Raw genomic sequence first — 18,752 nt, 5'->3', positions numbered from 1 at the left:
ATAAATTGCATCTGCATACTCCTGCGGAATTACGATTTTTTTATCAACTGAAAAGATTCTGACTGCTGTGACGATGGCTGTTCTAAAAGAAGGCCCTATTGTACAAGGTAAACGCATATTTGTCATTTCACCCGTGCCTGCCTTAGAGGCGGTCATGAAAGCTAGTGTTCCTTATTCTAAAGCTCTGCATCCTCGTTGGATTCAATGGGCTTGTCAGGGCTCCTAGGGGCGCTTGGACAATAGCGGGTACAGTGTTGGGCAGAAGTTATGGGTCAGGAAGAACAATGCGGGCCAGAGTCAATGGCTGGACCAGGCTGAATCAGAAATGGAACCGAAGAAAGGCCGCCGCTTTCTAATCAACGCAGCGGTCTAGTTTATTTATTCCCCACAGGTGTTCAGAGGCAGCTTGAGGCGCGCGCGCTGGAACCAACGCGCACTTCACTGAGGAAGTTTCAGAGCACGCAGGTTAATTCTTAGGCTCCTCAGATTTAGTCAGAGAGCAACCTCGTCGGGTTTCGCCCGGTTTCTCGTCCGCTACCTCCGTCGGAAGTAGTCAGAAGCAGTCTAAGTTCGCAGCAAGGTTGAGAAGGAGAAGTTTGCTGAGGTAACAGTTTGTGGCGCCTCTTCCCAATTTCTCGGCTTCAGCTGGTGAAAGCAACTCGTCGATGGATACCTAGCGCTACCAGAACCTGAAGGAAGAAAGAAGTCATAAGCTAAGTCACAAGGAAAATTATAGAATTACTCTGAATGAAATGTAAAATAAAATGTTGTATATAGTTAGAGACAAGACAGTACTTACCAGAAAAAATCTAGATTAATGGCAAAATCCTGCTAAGAAGGAAAAGGTCGTCAAAAGGGAATTCCAGAACAGTTAAGAAAAGTCGTTAGAAAATAGATACTATTAAGAAGAGTCCTTACAAAGATAAAGGCATACACACTCAAGTAAGTGAATTAGATTACCTAAAGTGTAAGAGAGTTTCAAGGGGTAAATAGGAAATAAATACATTAAGTGATATCTTGTTGACAGGTAAATTCCAGAGGTGCCTTTTCAAGAAAAAGAAAGAACAGAAAGAGAGATAGTAACAAGAATAATAGAAGAGGGGCACAGTGCTTGGAGCTAAGGGTAGGTAAAGAACAAGGGAGCGGAATAGAATATAGAGTTCAGCTAAGTGTAAGAAATAATAACTTAATGCTTGGTTTTTAGTAGATTCTCTCAGTTGACACGCAGTCTGCAGATAGAACGAAGAAGTAGACGAAAGAGAGAAGACAAGCTTCAGGACCAGTCTCTTCTTGTTTATTATTTTATCAACTCCCCCTTCCCCCTTGGGGGTAGATTTGTGGGTCTAGAAATTAACTGGACCACGGAAATATCCTTGAAGGGGAGTTGGGAATCAGCGTCTCTGTTCCTGTGCAAGATTACTGAAAGAATACTCTTGAACCCTTGACAGGGCTACGTCATTGACTTTGGCTGATATCAGCTTTGTTTTTGACACTTCTTTGTTCAGTATGAACATGTTCACCCTCTTCCTTCTTCAGTTCTTCCTCTTGATCAGTACAAATGTATCATTTACACTGATGGTTCGGCACAATCGGCCATTGGTTCTAAGCAGACTTAGTCTGCAGCTTGTCATAGGTACAATTGAAGATGGAGTTTTTCACTCTTCTTTGGCTCACATGCAGTGCCTTGGGGACTACACGGCCCAGTTGGCAGTTGCGAGCTCTCCTTTTGGCTCTTGAATATGCTGATCCTAAATTACTCACCATAGTTTTGTGTGATTCTTTTTATTGTGTTCAATCTTTAAATGACAATTTGTTTTTTTGGAAAAAAAATGATTTTTAGGATTCTAAAGGTAGCACCATAAAGCATAAAATGGTTTGGGTTCGGGTGGCGGCTCTTATGGAACGCCTGCCCCTTACATATGTTTTTTTATTTATAAGCATTTATTATTTAATGCAAGCAAGGTACAGCAATGTATAAAAAAAAAAGAACCAGTAATACAGTCCACAAATACACTTAATGGTACAGAAAAAAGAAGAAACCAAGTACATTACTTAGGTCAAGGTATCGTTAATCCAATTCTCTAAAGGACTCCAGAGTTCTTCACCCAACCTTCTCTTTTTCCTACTTTTAACACTATATATGGCCTTTTCCAAATTATACTTGGCAAGTAAACATGCTCTCCAGGTAGGAAAAGTGGGAGAGTCTGGGCTCAACCAGGCTTGAGTGATGCATGCCCTCCAAGTGGACATACAAATGAAAAGAAAATTTGTCTGTCCCACAGATAACTCAAATGGTGGCAGACCTATTATTATTAATTCTCCTGACAAAATAATTGTCTGATCCATCAATATTGTTAAAAAAGTTTGGATTTCTGACAATACAGGAGACAAACGAGGGCATGCAAAAAACATATGGAGAGCGTCTGCTGCGTAAAGTCCGCATCGGCTACACAGTATACCTACAGTAGTTGACCATTTGCTAACTTTGGCTGGTGAATAGTATAGATCGAATAAAGCCATATAGTGCTGTGTACGTGATCTCCCAGTTATTAGTATTGTGTTGGCCAAATCTATTGATTCTTGAATTTTGGTATTAGTTATCCCCAATTTTTCATTCCATTTTTTTTGACATAGCAAAATATCGTCAGGAAATGAGGCCAAAAGTAGATTATAATATGTGCCGATCTTTTTTTTAGTGAAAAGACTGTCTATAAGAGGGATCCTAGTCAGCCGTGTTCGAACTGACGGGCAAAGGGTATTAAAAAAACTATGTATCTGCACATATTTAAAATAATCATTACAGGTTAGGTTGTATTTGGTCTCTAACACTGAGAAGGGGGTTAACTGACCGTCCTCACAAAGATCGCCTATACAGTTGATACCTAAGTTACGCCAACGTGTCATAACTGTATCCTGAAAAATTGCAGGAAAGATATTAAATGACTTGAATGGTGTATACACCAAGATTTTGCCGATACCCATTTGCTTTTTAATTAGCCGCCAAGTGCCGAAAGCCGCACTCAAATCCTTAAACTTTGTTTTTTTTAAATAACTAGGTTCTACAATTCTCAAAAAACTACCATGACAATCTGTACCCATTGCAAATTCATAAATAGAAGGTGTGTGGCTAGCTGGAATACGTAATCGTGGCCCTATTATCAAAGGTGAAATAAACTGTAGCACTGCAGCCAGATAATAAAAAAGAAAATGTGGGATTCCCCAGCCTCCTCTTGATTTGGGAAGAATCATTTTTTTGTATGACCTACGATGACCTCTATACCCCCAAAGAAATCTTGCCGACATCCTTTCCAGCTGTTGAAAAAAAGTCAAGGGAAACGGTAGTGGGATTGTTCTGAAAATATATAAAAATTTGGGTAAAATCAACATTTTCAGAACGTTGCATCTGCCAAATAAAGATAAATGGAAATGATCAATACGTTCTAAAGATGACTGCGCTTTTTTAAGTATAGGCGTAAAATTAATTTCAGGAATGGCGCCAACTGGGGATGTAATTTTTAAACCCAAATAAGTAGCAGCTGAGACTATATTTAGCTGTTCTGGGGGATTCGGTCCTACAAATAAAATTTGTGTTTTTTGTACGTTTAATCTATAGCCAGAAAAATTACCAAATTGCAATGCAAGGTCTTGTATTATTGGCATTGCCCCCTTAATATCTGTTGTCAATACAACGATGTCATCTGCATATGCAAGGGCTCTATATATTGTGGCAGACACTTGAACTGGTTTTATGTCCTCTGTATTATTAAGTCTATTTAGAAAAATATCAATATATAGGGCAAAGAGAAGAGGTGAAACAGGGCACCCCTGCCGAGTCCCACGGTTTATACTGAAGGGCAAGGATTTCTTCCCAGCAATACTAATACAGGAAAAAGGGGCAGCATAGAGTGCTTTTAGGGCTGTAACCATTTTAAGGCCGAAGCCTTTTCGGATGAGAAGATCCCAGAGATATGGCCAGGCCACCCTGTCGAATGCCTTTTCGGCATCCAACAGGGTGATACCCAAATCTATGCTTGAGGCGTGGGCCCAGTCCATCAAAGCAATCACTCGTCTGACATGATCAGAGGTATCTCTATTAGGAATACACCCATGCTGGGAGTGTGAGACTATTGTGGAAATAACCCCCGAAAGACGTGTTGCTAATATTTTAGAGTAAATTTTGCTATCGGCATTTAAAAGAGATATAGGTCTATAAGAGGATGGTTGTAAGGGTGGTTTCTCCTTTTTAAGGAAAGCCATAATGATGGATTCACTCCAAGAGGGGGGTGTAAACCCTTTCTGTGCTTCCAAGCATGTTAAGAATAGTGCCTGCTTTAACACATGTCTAAAAATTTTATAAAATTCAAGAGGAATTCTGTCCGGTCCCATGGCCTCACCCGCAGGTAGAGAGAGAATAGCTGCTTCTATCTCCTCCCAGGTTATATCTTTGTCTAATGAAGCTTTCAACATAGGCGACAGCCTGGAAAACTCATTATTGACAAGGAAGTTTGAAAGTGATTCCGTTGAATACGCGGTCACCTCCTCCATATACAAATTTTTGTAAAACAAACGAAACACCTCCAATATTTTGTCTGGCTGATCATACACCTGACCAGATTCATCCTGTATTTTATTTATAGTGTTTAAGCTGGCTTTTTGCCGAATTTTCTTTGCCAAAAGATGTCCAGACCTCTCGCCCATCTCATAAACCTGTGTATTGAAAACAGCAAGTTGTTCTGCGAGTTTTGAGGCAAAATTTTCATACAGCCGAGACTTAGATATAGCTAAAGTGGCATTGATTTTCTTGGTATCTAAGGAGTTCTTAATAGCATCCACTAGTGCTACCTCACAATCCTGTATATCATTATAATAAGTTGTTAACTTACGCTGGTATTCCCTTTGCTTATTGATTGAATAAGATAGAGTTTCTCCTCTCACCTCATGGTATGGGAAGGCATCCCATACCATCTGAACAGTCGTTGAACCCATATTAAGTTCAAAAAAATCCTTAATCCATCTTTCCATATGTGCAATGTAAGATGGATCTACTAACAACCTCCGTTCAAATGACCATGTTGTTACTTTGCCAGATAATATATAATCTTACATATGTCCCATACATTGGGACATCAACGTGCGGGGGCGCACGCTGTTGGTAATTCAATGGCTGGTGAAGCAGCCAAATCTGCAGTAGCCACAGTTAAAGTAGCCGCAGTTACTCGTTCTATGACTAAAATTGATGATGACATTTTGGCGGCTGTTGCTGCTTCTAGGGAGGGTACTCCTTTTCCACAAGGTTCCCCTTGTCAATACACTCATCAGTTGACTACTGACAAAGTTCCCTTTGTATCTATTCCTATGGTTGGTGATCGTTTGATTCCCAACCTTGACCACAGACAGTCTCATTTTGTGGCTGCCCATGAAGGCATGGCTTCTGCTCACGCAGGAGTAGCAGCTACTGTTTCACTTTTACAACAACGCTATTGGTGGTGCGGTTTTTACCAGCAGACTCGCAAATATGTCCTTTGTTGTGATGTTTGCCAACAAATTAAGAGTTCTACTGTGCCACGTCCACCTTTGACTCATCTTTTAGTTTCTAATCATCCTTTCGTATTAATTTAACTTGATCATTGCAGTCCACTAATGTCCAATAATGCTTTCAAATACATTTTGGTTGCAGTGGATTCTTGCACTAGGTCCCGCTGGGTTTGGCCGCAGCGCTCTGCTGATGCTCGCACTGTTATAAAGGATTTGCATGTCTTTGTCGCGACTTATGCCTGTGATGCTTTCCATTCAGACCAGGATCTGGCTTTTCCCTTTAAGGTTTATCGCGATACGATGACATCCATGGGAGTGCAGGTGCATTTATCGTCTCCATATAGGCCTGATGGCGATTCTGTTGTGGAGGGGATGAACCGTGACTTAAAGCAATTTTTAACAGCAAGGGTATTAGGCATAGACCGTGGCTGGTTAACTTACCTTTATGGGGTTCAACATGCTTAATAAGTCCAAGACTCTTGTAGATGTAGACAGGATCTTTAATGCAGGTAAGTCAGGTACAAGCCATCAAACGCTCGGAGCAGCTCCTACATGAACCATCCACATCCACCAACCTGCTCCCAACCTACACTCCCCACCAGCATTCCACCCATGACATCCCCAACCTTCTGGTTCCATAACAGATGACATAACCAGGCAAAATGTAAGAGGAAGAATTAGCAACATTGACAGGTCATAGCAATGCTCTTAATAATCTCCCAAGAAGATCTCTGGGTGGGCGGACCCAGTACGAAATGCTCTATGGCATCAAGATGTTTGTTCCAGACTTTGATGGTCTAGACGTTGTGGTGGCTGCTGCAACATTTGACGTAGATAACCACTGTGCTGTCTTACAGGTTCTACAAAAGTGTCATGATGCTCTGGCTAAAACCCATTTGCCCTCGACTTCGCTAGAAGATGTAGCAGTTCTGATTCCTGTTTCTGGCTGGCTCCAAAATGTTGGTGATCTGGTTCCTGAAAAGGTGGAGATCAAGAAAGAATTTGGTTCCTCCTACTGTGCTCCTGTTCCAGTGCTTGGTCTTCAGGGTACCTGAACTGTGACGTTACCTCCACTGCCCGGATACAAAGATAATCGCTTTGCCTCGATTGAACATGTCCAGTTACACCATATGGCCAATACTCAATAGTATGCCTGGGGGTGTCCCAGTATGGGATGTTCCTTTACAGCATGTGAGCTCCGTTCCTTCGGATTCTCCCCGGCTGCCAGAGGGGGATGTCGAGTCTTCAGTTGACCTGGTATCTGTTTTACCTTCTTCACACTCCACAATGGAAATCGTTTATTCTGATCCACCCATTGAGGCCCCTGTGAGAGCGCAAGTCTCAGGTCTAAATCCAGAATCCCAGCCTCCGTTATTTCAGCTGAGTTCTTCTGCTTACAATATTGATCAAGATAATTTTTGTTCAGACAGTTCTTCATAGTCTTCAATTTTATCCCCACCACCAGCTCGAGTTTGTGTTTTCATATCCTGGTTAAAACTCACTTATCTGGTTCCACCTTGCACAAATATATGGATTGTGTTTTCCATGGTATTTCTGTTCATGTGGATTGGATTTCTGACTGTTTTTTCCTTTTGATTAATGGCCACTACCTTCCAGAACGTTCTGCTGCAGAACTTGTGGATGGGGTGTTGGCCCCACATTCACACTCGCATAAAATGAAAAGAGACCAGTCCCTTTTTAACATTTCAGCGGTCCCAGGCACTGATGGAATTCTATGGGATAAAGTACCATTCGATGTATTCAGTCCTACGGGGATATACAGATACCTTATGTATTCTGTGTTTCTATGGGTGATGTGATAATACCTGGGTTGCAATTCAATGCTTGAGATGTCAATGCTGTGATTTCTATGTTTTCCGAATTTTAATATTATACTGTTTTTGAGAATTAGGATTTATATTTGAATTCTGTTAACTATGCTTAGTTGTTCTGTTATCAACATTAGTGACATCATTTCTTGCATAGAGTAAATGGACAGCGTCCCCAATTTAATTATAGTCAATGGGAACATTGCCCAACTCCATCGCAGGGTAGTTCCAACACACAAAAGGTTAAGTACACCTATATCACCAGTTATAACCTTTTGGACCAGGTATCATACTATTTTCAATTAGTTTCCACTCTTTCGAAAAAAAATATACTTACTCAGACCAAGTTAATCTATGCATCTCTTTTTATTGACAACTTATCCCTGAAAGGATATGATTTTCGGAAAGACAATATTGATTTGAAATCAGTATGGGGTACTAAGATCTGGCAAGTCCAAGGTACAGAATCTCTATTCCGTGCATGTCTTTTACCTACTCAAATCATCTTTCTTAATGATATGGTCCAACAAACTATTTGTTCAGGGTTGGCTAAGATTAAAGAATTGAATACTCCCACTATTCCATCCTTGACCCTCTTTGATAACTGGCAGTCTTATACAAATTATATTGAAGATCAACTAAATTGTATGATAAGAAACAGTACATTTAATTCTTCTATGATAGTTCCAACTGGGTGGGCTTTGTGATCAACAGACACAAATGTTTGTCATTCTTGTTTCATGAACACTACTTGGGGGTTCACATTAAATAGACCTGATCCACTTAACCCACAAATGCCACATTCCAATACTGTTACTAGTTATTCCGTAGGTAAATTATGTCAACAATGGTTAGAACATTCCACATTGTCTGCCATGAAACAACATCTTTTCTCCTATCGGAAGACATAAACCTTTCTGATTTCCTTTTGGGTCCAAAATCCCCTTTTTTGAAACTATTCGTTTGTGCTGCGTATAATGAATTTTGGAAATTGTCACAAATGGAGGCTGCTGTATGCTTACGCCAAATTGACCAGGATAATTTAGATAAAGTGCTTGCTGTTGTCAAGAACAGTATTAATACGTTATCATCTTGTATTTATACTGTACATAAAATTGTGTCTTCTGGTATTGATAATGTACCAAATGAAGTGTCTACCTTTATCACGGTCAGAATCAACTCAGATCAGTTATGTAATTTGATTGGACACTTCAAACGCTTAAAAATGGGCACGTTCCTTGGCATTACCTAAATTGTAGCGCATTATTCTAACCATTCAATTTAACACACAAACAACAAACAATGGCTATGAAAGACACTAGTTATATACCATGCTACATATAGAGAAACTTGAATAACTTCCCTTCACTGTAGCGGAGACTCATTAAGCAGTTTGGTTAATACACTGGTTTCAGTTCACTGCCTGAATGAAACACTTCCCCGTAGGTAGATATGAACTCTTGGGAGCAGTTACATACATGAGTTATGGTCCCTGCCTTTTACATATCTTAGTCAACGGGTTGAAAGAGATGTTTTACTTACAGGGGAAGAATGCGACTCCACTGACAGCCATTCCTTTGTGTGTCAACAAGTACAAATCTGCGGCGCCTGTAATGTTTCTGCCCCCATTTTGGCTTGTTTCTACAAAGAAACTCCTGTTCCCGCAATTATTCCCACTCTCAAATTGCTTTCGTATGGCAGCTATATCTTCCTTAATAATCAGGACTGTTGCGGTCTGCAGGCAGGAATCCCATATGTGCTAACTGTTTCCCAATTAGTTACTTGTTGTAATAACGTCCTGTTTCCCCCTCCACATGGGAGTGTAGATAGTTCATTGTGGACTACCATTCCAACCCTGAAAACAGATATCAATAAGCTAAGCAGACTCAAAGCGCTGTTGTTTCAACAAGAAGTAGCTCTCGAGTGAAACCTTCGAATTGCAGGTGGCTAGAACATCTAGTGAAATACAATCATTATTAAACACACATCTCCCCCTACATTTCAGGGAATTGATACATCAAATATTTAATGCGTCTGATACCACGGGCCTGGCACATTTTTTTTACTCGTGGGCCTGGCCTTGTGACTTTATTTCAAACTATTTTTGGAGTAATAGCAGGTTTTATACATTATATTTTTTCCAACATATTCGGTGGATTCCCGCTGATGCTCATCTTGATTTGAAGCATCATCATGCTGTACCTTCTATTCCGCAATGGCTACTCCATCTGTGGTCCGGCCCGGACAGGCCTCGCTGCAGCTATACTGTGAGCGAATGCTACAACTTTTAGGAATGAGGTCCTTAGACGCTCTGAATGACGAATTTTGTCTGACGTTCCGATATGCTTACTTCACCTGTGTGCAACCTGTGTTTCATTGCATTTGGTGCCCCTTTCAGTGGGCCCTGAATATCTGCTTTGCTACACCATCTCATGCTGCCCTGGATTCCGAACTACTGTTCCTTGGGTATGCGGCTAGTGTACAACCCAGCATTGGGGCCAGTGGCCGAAGTTGATCCCTGTGCAAAGGCACAGCGTCTCCTGGATCTCAGTTTTATCAAAGTCAACACAGGTTCTCCTTGGATGGTCCTATCGACAACTGGAAATGAGGAGCATGTTTGTTGCTTTGACCTGCTCAATTGGATGGCTGACATTTCCAATTTGGAAGGTTCGGATTTCTTACTGGAATTAATGTTGTTCTACTTGGCATCTTATATCCTGGGTCCCGGTGATACGCTGTAATTGGATATATTTTTTAGCACAAAACTTTCCTTCTCATTCGGAAATACTATTTTTAGGACGCTCTCCAAATGCAATTGGCAATGTTCTTTGGTTCTGCTTATCAGCGGACTTCTGCCTTCATTTTGTGCTACCATCCTGAACAAAGGGAGGGCATCGTATGTCCTGTGCAGGCCCATTGTCGTTTTCCCTACATTAGCATGACCCCATTACAGAATGTCCTCCGCTTTGCAAACGTTACTACACAAATTCATTTTGCTTTTTTCCACACTGTACGTTCACACAGAACATGCTGTTGTTTTTGTGTTCTGTTCTACCCTGGGATTTAGTCTGAACATGTAGACAAGGTCAAATAACAATGCCCCTTGTTATTGTGTTCTGGTCAGGCTCTAGCACCTAGACTAAACACGCAGATGCAGCTGTTATTTGGGAACATGTACTTTTTGTCATATAGGTAACATACACACTTGGAGAGGGACCTTTCCAGGGAAAATATCCTGACAGCACCTGAGATGTAGAACTTTCATCTGTGTATGCTAAGGTAGGGTGTGGCTGCTGCTAACACCCAGAGATCTTCTGGTATACAATCATTTTGCTTCTGTAGAAGGGCAGGGAGGTTAGGCTACACTTTCAGTTATAATGACAGCGCCTTTTATGACTTACGGACTACTTGCTATGCTGGGCGGATTTGTGTTAGGCATTTTCCTATTTGTTGTGGCACATAATCTGCATACTAGAGCACGATAGTTAAAATAAACATTTTAAACTTTCCTTGTGCGTCAATCAGAATTTAGTATGGACTAGTATGCGTGTGAGAGCGAAAGGGGAGGTCCTGCAACCGCGATTCCAGAGAGAGTTGGGAGTGTTGTGTTCTGGGGTGTCAAATTACTTGGTCCTCTGTGAGTGAGTAGGAGGGCAAGTGAGACACTATAGCTAGTCGGTCCCGGGCTTATGGGTACTCAGGTGGTAGGATGACTCAGTCACCGTCGACTAAGGATCCATGATCCCAAGCATAGTTCTGTAACTACACAGAATTCCTGCAACAGTGCTTGTTGTTTGGACTTTTTGTGATTCTGAGTGGTTTTGTGCGTTCGTAGCTAGATGTTTCGGGTTGTTTTCAGCTCTGGCTTTTTGGAGATATTTCTGTTCTACATGATTGCTGTTCTAGTTGTTTTCAGTACTGATTGCTTACAGGTTTTGGATGTTTGCCATTCTTTATACTGGGATTTTCAGGTGTTTGTGGCATTCGATATTTGTGAATCTGAATAGCTTCAGTCCTGGATATTTGTAGTTATGGGACGTGGTATTCCTATGTGTTTGATAGAGGTTTTCAGATACTGATAGTTATGTTTCTGAGTATTTACGGCTTTGTGTGTTTTGTGTTCTGGGAACATGTGGTGTTCACTGTTCATGGCTTTGAATTTTGGTCTGATGGTGTGGTTCTTACGAGTTTTTAGATGTATGTGCTTTTGGGTATTAAAGTGTATGGGGTTCTGTTTGAGATTCAGGAAATTTGCCATTCTGTTTCTTTGTCTATCTGTTGGTTTCCAGGTTTGGATGTTTACAGCTGTTGGTGTTTTTATGTCTTAGAATTATTGTGTGTTTGCAGTCTGGTACTGGGTATTTGTGGTGGTTCTCTCTGGTTGCAATACCACACATTTGCGTTTCCAGATGATTTTGTTCTGGGCATGTGAGTATTTGGGAGTCTGTGTATTTACAGTAGCATATCTGTGCCTCTTGGTGTTAGCAGTATAGTGTGTTTTCGGTTCTGGGGCATTTGTATTCTGGGTGGTATTCTGCCGCCCCAACGGGAAATCCACTCCCAGAAAAGAAGCCGCCCTGGTGCTGCTTAATAGGGGCCACTGCGTCTTTGTTTGCTGCGTGTTGTGTTCGCTGAATTCTCTTATGCTATTTTTTTACTTCTCTATATATACGGTGTCTCCTATCGCCCTTTGGTGAGCGAAAGGCGATGTAACGGTGTGATATAAAAGGTGTGATATACACGTCTTTTAAAACGCATAAATAATTTCCCCATTCAGTGCCCCTCCCTCCTTGCTGCCCGTTTCCTTTCTTCTCGGTTCCCTTCCTTCTCCCAGCCCTTCAGAGATCGCCCCTCCCCACTCCCCCCAAGAGCTGAGTCAGGGACATCCCCCTCCAGTCAGCTGCTCCCACAGCATTGCAGCACTCCGCATCCTCCAGCTCTCTCCATCCTGGCCCCTTCTCCATCCTTCGGCCTTCGCCGGTCCCTACAGCCCTCAGCATCCCCGGCTCTCTCCGCCCTGGTCCCCACTGCACCCCCCGGCTCTGCGGCTCGCTCATTCGTGCATACTTCTGCGACCACCTCTCCGCTCAGCGCCACATCCTCGACGCCCACCACAGCCATGGCCAGCACGGTGTCAGGTAGGACTGCGCTGCGCCACGGATGTCAGCGCGTGTCAGGGATGGGCAGCGCGAGGGCAGGGCCTGCCTGCTAGGGCCTATAATGTCAGTTATGACCACCTCGGTGTGAGGCAGCAGCAGACACGGTCAGCTCGATGTGAGGAGCCGCCCCTCCCCCGAAGGCTTCAGCTATGACCCTCTCGGTGTGAGGCAGCGGCCATCGCGGTGTCAGCCGTGGTCAGCTCCTGCGGTAGTGGTCAAGAGGGCGTCGGGTGTGGGCAGCCCAGTGTCCGGTAATGGCCAGTATGGTGTCCGGTATGGCCAGCTCGGTGTGAGGTAGAGGCCAGGACGGCGTCAGGGCTGGTCACCTCGGTGTGAGGTAGCGGACGACACGGAGTTAGGTGTGGTCAGCTCAGTGTGAGGTGAAGTCCAGGACGGTGTAAGGTGTGGTCAGCTCAGTGTGAGGTTAAGTCCAGGACGGTGTAAGGTATGGTCGGATCGCAGCCTAGTGGGTGTGGGCGGCGCGGTGTCAGGCGGTCAGCTCGGTGTCAGGTGTGGGGGCCCTGGGCGGTGCGGTGCAGTGTTAGGTACGGTCAGGACAGGATCGCCGCGTAACCCCCCCCCCCCCCCAGCCCCCCCTTCCCAGGGCCCGTTTCTAAACGGTGTCAAGAGGAGGGTCTGCTCGCATGGATGGAAAAAGGGGTTCGTAGCTGGAGCGGGGATAGCGTGGGCTCTGAGTCACCCGTGAGCGGGGTGGGGAGCGAGGGGGACTGAGGTGTGATGGTGCTAAACGCAGCCAAGATGGAGCCCACGGTTGATCTATTCAATTTCTCACCGCAGCCCCGAGGAAGGGATCGAGGGGCGCAGGCGTCATTTCTGAGGTGCACCTCTACCTGCTATCTCCCAGCGATTCTGGGGGGTGGGGGCTGAGGTGAGAGAGCCTCTGTTGTCACCTTCTCTTCTCAGCAGCCCTGAGAGGAGACTGAGGGCGAGGAGTGGGTGCATCCTTTTTAGGGTGGGGACGTCATTCTGTCCCCCCTCTCTTCCCAGCAGCCCAGGGCGAGAGACTTAGGTATATGTGTCGGCTCGCTTTAGGGGCAGGAGCGTAACGTAAGCCCCTACGGTGCGGGGTTGGTGAGGGGCACCACCCTTCAGGAGGGCTACTTCCAGCCCAAGGCCTATGAATAACTGCGATATATGTCAGTCTGAGGGGCCCCTCACTGCCTTCGCGAGGGGGGTGGGCATTATTTTACGCTCCATCACTGGTTCAGAAGTCTCGTTACCCCCCACCCTCCGCCCCCGCTCTCTTCCCATGTGCCTTGGGGGTGGTTGTATGTATGTGTCGTTCTGGGGTGGGCGCCTCTCTGCCCCTGGCCTCCCGAGGCCGGTGTACCCCTCAGTGGGTGGGGGCCCTTCATTGACCGGCTCTCTTCCCAGCAGTCCTGGGGCAAGCTGAGGATGTATGTACTATCAGGAGACGGGGGCGCTTCTCTGCCGCCATCACCCGCCTGCGCACCCCCGTGTTGCTGCAGGGAGTGGTCGCCTCTGTTTCTGGGAGGGCAGGAGGAGCGGAGCCAGCCAAAGAGAGGACTACCCGGGGGTCTTTGGTGTCTGTCACCCATCTACATAAACACTGTAATGACGGTGGCATATCTTGAGGGTTTTAGGATCGCTATGGGATTTATTCAGGGATTGGATTATGAGAGCGCAGTCAAAAACCTGTCTAGGGCCCGACACCCTACACTGCCCTTACCACCACGATACTGTGCATGGCCAGATGCGTGCATGTTTGTGAAAGGAGGCTCGAGGCGTTTTTATCCAGCGACCCGTACAGGGGCGTGGCTTGTATAGGCGCAGTAGGTACAGTTGCACCGGACTCTGAGGCCCGAGGGGGCACTGAACCCTGATGATTGCTGTAGTTCACAATTCAAAAGGCAGTCACCAGGCCCATTGCAGATCTCGCACTAGGACCCCTGGCACTCGCTACACCACTGGACCTGTACAACTGGTGTGATTTAACTAGTGCGATTGTATATGTGCAGATGTATATGGATCGTATACACTCAAACGTGCAGATGATATAAGCATTATAATACTGGGGTGGAGCCATAAGGAACGAGAGGGGAAATCTCGATTGGGCCTCGATGGCCCCTTAAAAATAGAGTCAAATATAGCTTATTAGATAGAAAGTGCTATGGCAAAAACATGAAATTCGACATTTGTAGTCATGTAAGATATGTGGCAATGCACATGTATTAGTACATGCTTTCCAAACAGAATGCATTATGGACAAAGAGGTCCTGTGCACACGTTTCTGGATGATACTTTCATTAGAAATCACAGCCCTGCACTGCACCACACTCTCCCTCCAGCCTCTCACACGCCACAGACTCGGATTGGATCAGTCGGATGTGTTTCTTGAGCAGAGATCGATCGATGTCACTTGCCCTGAAGAGTCACATCTTTACACGGTGTGACGAAACACGTGTCGGCTGATTTGTTTTGTATTATGTATTGGTCTGATATCGACATACATAAAAAATACTTTGCACTGAGAACTTTGATGTCGACCTTCGTCATTTCAAAATCCTACGAACTTTGAGCCTTTTTCATTCCTCTATCATTTCTAATGAAAGTATCATCCAGAAACGTGTGCACAGGACCTCTTTGTCTGTTTTCTTGAGTGGGTCAGACCCACTTGTTCGCAGGGGTTTTTTCTGGGTTAGTACCCCTGACCTGTTAGCACCGTATACAAACAATTCTTTGCTAGTGAAAACTCTTAGTGCACACGCTTGAGCGCCATCTTCCTTTATCCCTTTCTAACCCGTTCAGAATGCATTATGGGGCCACATTTATTTTCACTGGCATTACATCAATGCATACAACGTGACTCAGAAGTTACCTAGACAGGTTATTTTGTGACAAAGCACTGAAATTAATTGTGCAGTGTTTCTTAGTCGTTGCCTTCCAACAAAACCCAATTTGTATGCGAGTAGACAGTACAGTGCAATCTGGCATTCGCACAATGATCATTGGAAAGGTTTCATGACTCACTTGATAGTGCCCGTCATATATATAGATGAAGAACATATATGCTGCACAAAACTGCGCAGCCCGAACTCTCCTTCAGATCCCCTGGCGACTCCCAATAAATCCCGGTCTGAGAGACCTTCATTGGCTCCCAGTTCGGGAGAGAGTTGAATTTAAGGCCCTATGCATTGCCCACAGGGCCTTCTGGAAGACAGGCCCTGCTATCAACCAATCACTGATTACCCCCTACCATCCGAACACACAGCTTAGATCAGCATCCTCTCTCCTCGCCATAGTACCCAGGATAAAAAGAACCAGATGTGGTGGCCGCTCCTTTGCTTATAACTCGGCCAAACTCTGGAACTCTCTCCCCCTCCACTTGCACTCAGAGCCCAATCTGCTCGCATTCCGTAAGCTTTTAAAAACTCTTCTTTTTAATAAACCTGTATATCTTCTAACTGCATCCCTGCACGTGTGGTCCGCAGCGCTAGGACGCCTAAGGGTAGCTATCGCGCTTAACAAATTGTCTTTTAATTTCAATTGTCAAATATGGTCCCATATACAATCGAAGGGTTCTGGTGACATAAACCACAAGGCCAAAGGTTAAATGGTTTGTGAGATGGCAATATAGGACCATATGACACTCGGTACCCATTGTGGATTTTTAAAAATATATATTACATGTTTATTTTTAGGTAGTTAGCTTGAAAAATATGTTTCCTTTAAAGTGCAACAAACAATGGGCACTGACAGGAATCAGAATGTTAAGGCTTTTTTACCTTTCTTAAATACATTCTCAATAAAAAATGGGCATTGGTGAGTGTCAGTGGATTTAGGGTATTTACTGCATATGTATGCATGTATACAAGGCCGGACTGGGAACCGAAACTGTCTCTGGCAAACTGCTCGGCCAGCCCCCCAGGGGAGGCTGAGGGGGAGCAGCCGAGCTGTTTGCAAGGGCCAGTTTTGGCCGATTTTGTTACAGGGGGCCGATATTGCCGGCCCCGGTAACAAAAACGGCCCCAAGGGGCCCAAAACTGGCCCACACCCTGGCGGCCCACCGGGAAACACCTGGTGCCCGCTGTGGCCAGTCCGGCCCTGCATGTATATATCAGAAAAGCACTGAAACCATGGCTTTTCTCTGTAGGTTAATCTCTTTGCTTGGGGTGTTTTTTTCACTTGCTATTTCAGCTAGCGCCAAATGCCTTCTGGGTAATCGAGCGCTCTGCAAGAATACGTAACATAACATATATGGTTTTCTGTAACTCAAACCTAGCCAGAAGGCAGCGTAGCGCTGTACATGGTCAAAGGCAAGCTCAAAGTCAACAAGATGTGGATGGTCAATGCATTGTGACGCAATGTTCTTTACATAGGTGGGTCTTCTACTCTTTCCTAAATTGAAGCAGCATTGTTGGTGCGTTTGATGGATACAGGGCTATTCAGCCAGATCCTGGGTGCAAAGATTGAAACGGCCTGCTATCTTATTGTTTCTTTTTTTATACTTCTTAGTCTGCAGTTTGATGGTGTCCCTGGCTGCTGGTGTGCTGAGAACCAAGAAAGATGGCAAGCTTGTCTGCGAGCTGAGCGGGGGTGCCGGTTGGAATGGCTTTGTAAATGATGGCGCTGGTTTTCAGGATGGTGTGGGCCGGCAAAGGGAGCCGCTTGCGTTCCATCTGGCTAGGGGTGATGGGATCATATTTCTTCAGGCCCTGGATGAGACGTGCTGTGGTGTAAAGGATTCCTCTAAGTTGTGCGAGGGTAGAAAGCCATGAAGGAGGGCATTACCAATATCCAGATGTGAGAGTACAATGGCTTGAACAAAAATGTTGAAGGTTTCTGGAAGAAATGGTTTGACCTTCTTTTGAAGAGAAGCTGGTACGAGGCCGTCTTTGTTTTTTCAATAATGTGTTCCTTGAGGAAGAGGTTGGTGTCCAAAGGTGTATCCAATTGTTTTGGCTTTTGGTGAGAGATGGGGTTCAATTCCATTAAGGTTTGTACTGTATTTTGTTTGTTGTTCTTGGCAAGTAACATGAATTCTGTCTTAGTTGGTTTGAGATTCAGGCCTGAATGATGTGCAAGCAGAATTTGAGGTGTTGGATGTCTGAAGCAGAGAAGACTTTCAAGCAGAGGTGTACATAATTATAACTGCAGCCGTTAACACACAATTATGGATTTGTGCATTTACATTTATTACATTATTAGGAGTTTACTGTATTTGCCACAATATTTGCAAAGGCTTCATATTCCACCCAAAAATGTATTTTCCACATTTCAGTGTTTTTTGTGAAATTTGGGCTTCACACCACTGCATTTTGTGTAGTAAAAGCAACAGAAAATGTAATATATATGCCCAAAATGCAGTGACATAAACAACCCATGTTTTATAGGGAACCATGAAATATAGTGTGAAATACCAGTTCCATCATTATAATGCCAGTCCTCAAACCACTCTGCAGAGCTTACCATTTCCAGGGCTACTAGGATTATGCAGCAATGTTATCTAGATTATGCAGCCCATTCTCTGGCAGTACTATTTTCATTCATTCTAGCTGCAAGCAATTTTTTGTGTGAAATCTGCAAATTATGAAGCAAATGCAGTAAATCCATAATTATGTGGGAAACAGCGCAGACTTAGAGTCGCATAACTCTACTGGCCCCCACCATTGTCCATAGTTTAATTTACAAATAAATGCATAAATGGTAAACAAACCCTAAAGTTTCTAATTCCAAGCCGTGCCTACAGTCAGCTTTACTTTGACGAAAACGGCTTTTTCAAGCCTAATCCCCCACAACATACATGTAATATAAAACTCTTAATAGGTAACTTGCAATATGGTGCTATATTGCAACCCTGGGGTTCTGGTGACATTCACAAACCACTCAGACTTTGGCCTCATGGTTTGTGATGGAACCAGAACACCTCAGTGGCAACACCGGACCATATTACACAGTTACCCATTATGTATCATAAACACACACACGCTCACACACACACACACACTCATATATCTATACATTATATATACAGATCTGCAGAGTATAATGTTATTTATTACCATCATTGAGTGTGGAGAGAGGTCATAACTCACAAGAGGTGTAGCCTCGAGTGTGTCATGATGCCCCTCCCCTGCTTCAAAAATGGTAATAAATGGCGTATAACACCCTGAGTATCTGCATGTGTGGTTTATTGCATGCGGTTTAGGCCCTACTCCCAACCCGCTGTGGCTGCCCAGGTCCCAAC

The 18,752-nt window shown here is 44.2% G+C and overlaps 1 protein-coding gene across 1 annotated transcript in view; it reads left to right on the top strand.

The window, feature by feature from the left end:
• The first annotated feature begins 12,262 nt into the window (after positions 1-12,262).
• STMN3 (stathmin 3) overlaps positions 12,263-18,752 on the top strand; it is a 98,643-nt gene continuing 92,153 nt past the window's right edge. Inside the window, exon 1 of the mRNA XM_085619599.1 lies at positions 12,263-12,502. Coding sequence (XP_085475725.1) covers positions 12,484-12,502 — 19 coding nt within the window. The 5' untranslated portion in view covers positions 12,263-12,483. The remainder of the gene's footprint in view (positions 12,503-18,752) is intronic.

Source organism: Triturus cristatus, chromosome 7 (assembly GCF_964204655.1).
Source record: "Triturus cristatus chromosome 7, aTriCri1.1, whole genome shotgun sequence".
NCBI classification, from domain to species: Eukaryota; Metazoa; Chordata; class Amphibia; order Caudata; family Salamandridae; genus Triturus; species Triturus cristatus.
This window is presented reverse-complemented; position numbering and strand designations above follow the sequence as displayed.